This window comes from Hyaena hyaena, unplaced genomic scaffold, assembly GCF_003009895.1.
Source record: "Hyaena hyaena isolate Hyena2069 unplaced genomic scaffold, ASM300989v1 scaffold_191, whole genome shotgun sequence".
Taxonomy (NCBI): Eukaryota; Metazoa; Chordata; class Mammalia; order Carnivora; family Hyaenidae; genus Hyaena; species Hyaena hyaena.
The window spans coordinates 1,858,950-1,867,657 of NW_024080824.1; the positions used below are offsets into that span (position 1 = coordinate 1,858,950).

At 35.7% G+C, this 8,708-nt stretch overlaps 1 protein-coding gene across 4 annotated transcripts in view; it reads right to left on the bottom strand.

Annotated features, from left to right (window-relative positions):
- Positions 1-4,446: 4,446 nt before the first annotated feature.
- SMARCAD1 (SWI/SNF-related, matrix-associated actin-dependent regulator of chromatin, subfamily a, containing DEAD/H box 1) overlaps positions 4,447-8,708 on the bottom strand; it is a 77,396-nt gene continuing 73,134 nt past the window's right edge. For all 4 annotated transcript variants that reach the window (XM_039241291.1, XM_039241292.1, XM_039241289.1 and 1 more), the window contains exon 24: positions 4,447-4,718. In XM_039241291.1, the coding sequence (XP_039097222.1) occupies positions 4,657-4,718 (62 nt within the window). In that variant the 3' untranslated portion in view covers positions 4,447-4,656. The remainder of the gene's footprint in view (positions 4,719-8,708) is intronic.

An 8,708-nucleotide genomic window follows, 5' to 3' on the forward strand; every position in this document is an offset into this window, starting at 1 on the left:
CTCAAGATCACATCACCAGGGAAAGGAAATGAAAACCAAGAGATACCACTACATAACTGTTAGAATGGCAAAGATTCAAAACACTGAAAACACCAAATGCTGGCAAAGATGTAAAGCAAAACAAACCTTTATTCAACTGCTGACAGGAATGCAAGATGGCAAAAACAACTTAGAATTTGACAGTTTCTTAAAAAACTAAACCTATTCTTACCATATGATGCAGCAATTATGCCTTTTGGTACTTACCCAAAGGCGTTCAGAGCTTAGGCGCACGCACAAACTTGCTCACGGATCTTTGTGACAGCTTTACTGGTAACTGCCAAAACCTGGAAGCAACCAAGATGCCCTTCAGTAGTAAGTTGGACAAATGAAACATGACGCAAGCAAACAAGGGGATATTATTCAGCAGTAAAAAGAAATGAGCTATGGAGTCATGAAAAGACATGGAGGAAATTTAAGTGCAGATTACTAAGTAAAAGAAGCCAATGTGAAAATCTATGTACCGTAGGATTCCAACTATAGGACATCCCGGAAAAGGCAAAAGTATGGAGAGCAGTGGTGGTGATGGGCTAAGGAGTAGGGGGGGTTGAAAAGGTGGAGTATAGAGAATTTCTAGACAGCACAACTATTGTGTATATTATAATGGACTTGTTAACTTCCTATGAAATACAAAACAAAGAGCAATCCCTAATGCCAACTATAGACTTTGGGTGATGAGGTGTCAATGCAGGTTCACTGATTTTAAACAAATGCACCGCTCTGGAATGGGGGCGTTTATGAAAGTGGGGGGAGAAGGGATATATGGGAATTCTCTGCTCTCTGTTCAATTTTGCTATGAGTCTAAAACTCCTCTAGAAAATAAAGCCTATTAAAAAGGAAAATAGAGCAGGTATAGTTTTCAGGACACTGATAATGCAGTAAAATGTTGAAAGATGATACTAATTCAGAATTATAATTTACCAAAGTATAAAAAGAATGCTCACTTGTAATTATACAAGTATTGATACATTTTCACAAAAGTAATACTTAGTTTCTTTTACTACTAAAATTAATTTTATTACTTTTTCCATTTACCTATACATTTTTAAGCAACAATATTTTTAATGTGCTGAGGAAGAAGTTTAAAAGTCATAGAACAGTCTTCTCCAATGACTAAGGTTATTTTGCACAATCTCAAATTTGCAGTCATTTTTATGGCCCCACGCTACCATGGGAAGCAAACACCATCCACACAAGCCATTTCTAAACAAGTTTTAGAAATCTTGCAAGGAACTATGGATTATCCCTCAACCAATTTTAAACCATAATTATAGCACTGGAATATCATATTTCAGTTCAATTTACATAATATTAATATTGGACTGTCTAATCTTAGCATATTGTTATGTATCGAAACAGACCAATGATAGATGGCCTTATGCCTGAACTACAGGAGAGGGGAAGGAGAACATGGTTGAGAAGCCAGAAACGGGGAGAGGGTGTAGGGGAATAAAAAGAAAAGGAACATTCAGCTAGGTATGATCTTGTTTTAAGGTGCTTCTTTCATCAAGACAATGTTCTACGAAATAAGAGAAAAGGTGTTAAATACTTTATACATTATTAAGGATTATAGATAAAAACAAAGTGTATTTCCAAAATAACCTGCTTCTTTGGATCACATTTTTTTAAGTGCATTTATTTCTTTTGAGAGCGAGCGAGCACATGGGATGGGTAGGGAGAGAGGGAGGGTCGCAAGTAGTTCCTCATGGTCAGTGTGGAGTCTGACGTGGGGACTCGAAACCACAAACCATGAGATCACGACCTAAGCCGAAATCAAGACTCACACTCAACTGACTGAGCTAGCCAGGAGCCCTGGATCACATTTTCTTATCACTAGCGGCTGTTAATAAATGATAATATGTTGGTTTTAAGTGAATCTCATTGCAAAGTACTCAATCCTCTTACCAAGGCAATCTAAAGAGAAAAATTATGTTTCACAGAAGAAATTCATTCAATTAATAATCTAGAGAATGAAGGTAGTAACTTTTCTTCCTTCTTACGCATGTTCATTTTCTGCCATAAAATTACATTCTGACAAGATTTAATAAAAATAGAATTTAGGAAAAGCAAGAAATACAATGCTTATCTAAAATTATAAAAATTCAAAATAAGATAATCAATTTCATTTGTTTACACGAATCACAATTCAACTATAAAATGCAACCAGAGCAGGTTTCATAAGGAAATATTTCATTTCAATCATAGCATCATCATTAACCTTTAGGTCACTGTTTTTCACTGAAGGACATTCCATCATCCCATCCTGTCCCCAAGTTAAATGGCTCCTTGCTGAGTGAGCAAGTATGAGAGAACATGAATGAATCAGAGTTGCATACTGTAATCAGACAAAAACACATTTTGGGAAGAAAGGAGTTGTAAGAATCATTTCCTTAATTTTACGGACATTTAGCTGTCTGGCTCAGGTCAATGAAAACCAAATCTCTTGATACTCCACTCTAACCACTATACAGTAACACTAACAATCAGAAACAACAGTAATGTTGCAATATAAATATCTCCTGGCATAAAGTTCTAAGTCTCTGGGGTCAGGAATACAGTTATGAACACACATAAGGCATATGTCTGCTACCTCCTTGTATGTTGTATTAAAAAATAAAAGTTGCTTCAGTTGGTCGAGATAATATTCCAACAACTATGGCTTTACATGCCCTTTACTGATAATGGATTATTGTGTTCACTGACATCAGTCCAACGAACGCACTGATGGGAATACGTAAGTAATAAATTTCAGTTTATTGAGAAACAGACAATATTAAGCACATATGATCTCATTTGTGCTCCATATTATATTTTTAAGGGTAAAGGGAGAATTAGAACCATTAAAAAGGGTGTGAAAATACAACTTATGATCACGAATACTTTTATTAAGCCAAAGACATAACAGCATTACAGGGAGAACGCAACTACATCTCATTAAAGATTATTATGGATTTAACAACAAAAGAAACAGCCTATCACTGAAGACACATTAACACAGAAAAGTAATGAGAAATTCAATATGAGACTTTTAAAAGGTAGTATTCCTGCAATCTAAGTGATTTGGGTCCTGTGATGTAGGAGGAGGTAGTAACAGTATTTGCAGATTCCTTCTAGCCCCATTATACTAAAATATATTGAATACACTCAAAATACCTTCTAGATTGGGTAAATCTACTGAATCATGAGCTTTCAGAGTCTATAATATCTGAAGACTGCTTTGAGAGCTTCATTACTCTTCTAACTCCAGAAGACTGTATTACCTTAGCATCGTAGCAAGTCAGGATGCCTCGAAAGTATAATCTCCAATAATTAACAAGTCTGTGATTTATAAATAAGTTTATTTATAATGATATTTACATAATAAAAACAAAACACATGAAACTCACAAGTTATACAAAGAAACTGATGTATAATAAAAACAGCAAGATAGACTGACAGGCAAAATTTTAAAGAAAGATTTAATAAAGAGTTAAATATCAAAGAGACAACTTTACTTCTTCTAAATTTCACTTTGTCACCCACACTGAATTGGAATTGAACATGGCTCTCTCTTCAGGAGGTCCTGTACTGGATACTCTGGAAACTGATAAATTATATTCTGAGAAGTGTTTAATGTTAATGACCTATTTCCATGCAGTACCTATCGCTGCCTTAGTATGTAGTCACATTCGGTCTGCTTTGAAGTGAAATAGCCTGTAATCTGTTCTGGCAGGCGAGACAAATGTTACCCACATTTTGCGAAGACATGGAGACGTGGCAGGAATAGTCTACTGTTTAGAGAGTAAAGAGAACTGGAGAAGTGACTGGGCAACAGTTTCAAGAGAAGCAAAAGCCAGGAGAGGGAAACCAATGAAAACATGCACAAGAATAGGCAGAGGAGTAAGCACGATTAGTGCGGCTGGGAAAGGAACAGAAGGAATTAATCCATGGAGCAAGATAAGGGCTTCTTCAGTTACTATTCACTGGAAAACAACTTAGTGCCTAGCCAAACCAATCTGTTTCAACAGAAGCACTTGGAAGGACCTGGGGGTGTTAGGATATGGAATGCCACCTTAAAATTCAGGTTGAGTTCTTGTTGACAGTGGTGAACATCTGCTTCAAATAGCAATAAAATGAAAGCTATATAATCTATACAGCTGCATCCTTTAAACTAACCAAAAAAAAGAACTTCAAAGGAGACAAGGAAAAACAAGACATAGCATTGTCAAATAAGGCACATGTAAAAATCTACACACATTATCCAGTGAAAGACAATATATATATATTTGGAGGTAGAAATAATTACAAAAATACTGACATTTCTAAAGCATTAGCATATTTGTTACAAACAATCACCAACTAATCCCCATTCAGAAAACTGTTTTGTAAAATGATTATTCAACATCTTCAGGACTACATATTTGTGGCTTTTTTTTTTTTTTTTTTTTTAAATTTCACATGTGAGCATCTGGAGAATTCAGTTAGTGGCAAAAAAGTTGTCCATACTATGAGAAATGTAATATGGAAATTATAAAAAGTTATAAATGTTCATAAACCCCATGGTCATCATAATGTAAATGTCCTTGAGTGCACCAAGTTGATATTTCCTCATCAGTTAGGAATTCACAATCCTTAACTTCACAGGCCCATTGATGTTTTTAGTAATGTGGCTATATCTGCTGGCATACTCCCTTCATCACCTGCAGGTCAGAAAGCGGCAAGAAAAGTTTAATGGAAATATTGTATGAAATATATTTTCTCTAACTTTGGTGAATCCCTAATTATTTTTCAAGGCCCAGTTTGTTTCAATGTCATTCCTTGTTTAAAAACCTTCGCAAATCCCTACCTGTATGCAGGGCTACTTTCTCTGTGCTAACATTCATATCGCCAGCACAGCAATCTACAGGCGAGGCTTCTGATTTCACATAAATACATCTAAAGATACACAGGTATTGATCTGGATGATATTCGATGCATATAACACACAGTATTTACTCCTCAGGTTTACCTGGTGAAAACCTTTATGTAACAAACTGAAGAGTGGAAACAAAGACAACCAAACAGAAATCATCCATCTACACCCTTATTTTTAGGACAAAGACTTAGACTTAACTGGCACATCTAAACAAAATAGTGAGTATGGCGTACCAGCTGAAGAGTAAAGTGCCCATAACTATAAATAACCTTTTCCCAATGTTTTCCCCACATTTCAATTAAATCAGACTCCAGTCTCTAGACACTTATCCAGTTAGTATTCAGGATTTTCTACAGTGGGAAAACATCTTGTCTCAAGGTGATATAGAATCTAGTTATCCTGATTAACTCAATTAGACTGTTTTTAGATGACCTGATTTATTAGTTTATAGTGACAATGGTATAGCTGTTTTTAGATGACCTGATTAGTTTATAGACACAACGGTATATCAACATTTGTACATTCTTCAGCAATGAGTAACTTTAGAAATTAGATATGGCTAAAATGCAGCAAAACTAATCATTTTTCTCTCTGTCACACATATACACATACATAAAATTATGAGAGTAACTTTATCTACTCTTCTCATTTTAGTAAAAAACATATGCACAGAAAGACAAACTATTCCATAATCTCTCAGGGAGCTCACTGACACCCTTGCTTTAAACTCTTCGCAGACTTAACTAAAACAGCCTGTGAAATCTAAATTGAAACTTGTTCCAAATTAAGTGGCCCAAGTAAATAAATAATCAGATCCAGAAGAGAGTTAGGAAATAAGATTACAAACCTACAAGACAAGATTATACAAAATTTAGTATTTTAGGAATTCAGGAAGAGATGGAAAGAAGGAAAGGGTGAGGAGACTCTTCTAAATTTGAAGATACTAACGATATAATGCAATAAAATGCAATGTATGAACTTTGGATCTTGTTTTTTTTTTTAAAGGCTATAAGAAACTTTAAGGAGATAATTGGGAAAATCCAGATATGGACAATTTATAATATTTGGAAATTACTGTTAATTTTTTGGCTATAATAATGGTACTTTGGTGACTCAGAGGAATGCTGAAATATTCAGAATGAGGTATGTGTCTACAACTGACTGAAATGGCTCATGAGTAAAAGCAGCTAGATGAAGCAAAATGTTTACAACTGTTAAATTCATTTATACTATGCTTTCAACATTTTTGCATGAAAATTTCCATAATAAAAGTCTTAAAAGGTAGAAAATTTATTAGTATAATCTCATTAAGAGATTAAAGAAAACTAGCACACATCTCCAAATCATAATCCTTATTCTAAAGCAGTGGTTATTGAGTTCCAGTCCCAATTTCTGACTGAGTAGACTGGAGTTACGGCTGGAGTTAGGCTTGGGAATTTGCATTTCAAATTGGCAATTTTCCAGGTGATGCTGTTGGTCCAACGTCTATACTCTGAGAACCACTAAGGCAAGTTCTAGAAACACAAAAATCTGACAAGCATTTCTGAAATGACTCATGATGCTTAATCTTTCATAGTTTCATGGGTAAACGTTGTGGGCAGATTTTTAACATAAAGCACAGACACAATTATACTTTTTGTTTACAGCGGAAACGAATCTGACTGTGAAAGGTGAAAAGAGGGAACATGTACTCTCATTAGGTCAGTGGAAATTATTTAAATGAAATCAGAAGCAAATCATAATAGTTTATACAATAAAGAGATTATTGTATCCACAGCCTATGAAATAAAATACATACTGGCAAAAACCGATACATAAATAACTAAATGTATTTCTTGTTAAAACAAGACAAAGGAAAATTTCCTACAGAAAGGAAGAGTGCTAAATGGGGGAATGATTCTTTATAACTGAACATCTTAAAGCTAACAGTCTAAACATATAGCTGAAATAAGTTGCTATTTTAACAAATACTTGTGAAAATACAGGTACAATTTTAGACTAAATAATTTACTTGAATTATGACTAGACATTACTGAACACAAATTGGTCTCATCTGAAATATCATTTAAAAAAAAGTTCAGGGTACTATACAAAAGAGAATGAACAGAAGAAAGAGACTACAGTGGATAGAAAGCTGTCAAATTTTGGAAGATGAAAAGCAAATGGAAGAACGGAAGCTGACTTTAGCAAAAGTCAAAAAGTTTAGCAAAGGAAAAACTTAAGTGTATGCAGGTGGGAAATGCAGGAAGGTTACTTCATATTCAGAATCCCTTCCCCGCCTCCCAAAGCTCAAAAACATGGAGGTGCTGCACAAGTTCTAAAAGATGAGGAATACACAGAGCTAAACCAGGCTGCAGAGTAGGGCACCTAAAGCCTGTGCAACAGAGCCAGCCATTCACCCCTGATACAGAAAGAAGGATTATTTGGGAAGTTTCAATCAGAAGAACACTGGACACGGGGATAGAAGACTGGAAAAGCTTCTCCTTTACTCTAAAAGTGCAGTCAATAGGCACTACATCTGCCGCCATCCTCATTTCCTAAAAGACTGGAGAATATGTTTCTAGGGAAATGAACTAGCCCGTGAGAAGCAACCTGTATGTATGAAGATAGTCAGGCCAACAATCAAACTGCTGAAACCCCAATTAGCTAACTATGATGGTTCTACTTAAAGACATTTTTAGAATAAAGCCTACATATCTGGATATGTGCTAAAGCTACTAAATGAGAATATTTAATTGCTTTACTAAATTTGAGAAGATGCCCTAACAAACAATCCGAAAAAAATGCTGCCCTGCGGAATTTGTCTTATGCATTCACTCTGTTGCTTTTGCTACATCATCTGAAATCGGCAAGTTGCCACTCCACACAGAGCCCAGTGACTAACTGTTCAAGTGTTAACCATCACAGTTACTTCTTATTCAGACTTGCTCTAACGCCTACCTCTCCAACCTGAAGCACTGGAAATAAATGCTACACAGGAAGGACATGTACTAATTTCACCATATGCCTTTCTCACTCTTAAAACAGATTAAAATATACTGAACTCTTTACAATACAGAGTGCCCAACAAAAAACTGGGACATAGTAAATATTCAATGGAAATGTGAACTGAAATAAACCATGATCAATATTAGGAATATCCTTACTTACCAGAATGATAAAATAGCCTGTATCCAATTAAATTTAAGACCTAAATGACTGCATGCTAACTTGTGTAAAAGAAAGAATACATATGTTTACTTATATCTATCTACATAAAATAAGTGGTCACACCTCATCAAGATTAAAAGCTTCTGCACAGCCAAGGAAACAACCCACAAAACAGGCAACCAATGGAATGGGAAAAGATAGTTGCAAATGACATATCAGATAAAGGGTTAATATCCGGAATCTACAAGGAACTCACCAAACTCCACACCCGAAAAACAAACAACCCAGTGAAGAAATGGGCAGAAGATATGAACAGACACTTCTCCAAAGAGGACATCCAGATGGCCAACAGACACATGAAACGATGCTCAGCATCCCTCCTCATCAGGGAAATACACATCAAAACCACACTGAGATATCACCTCATGCTAGTCAGAGTGGCTAAAATGAGCAAATCAGAGAACTCTAGATGCTGGCGAGGATGTGGAGAAATGGGCACCCTCCTGCACTGTTGGTGGGAATGTAAACTGGTACAGCCCCTCTGGAAAACAGTGTGGAGGTTCCTCAGGAAACTAACACTAGAACTCCCCTATGACCCAGCAATAGCACTGCTAGGAATTTACCC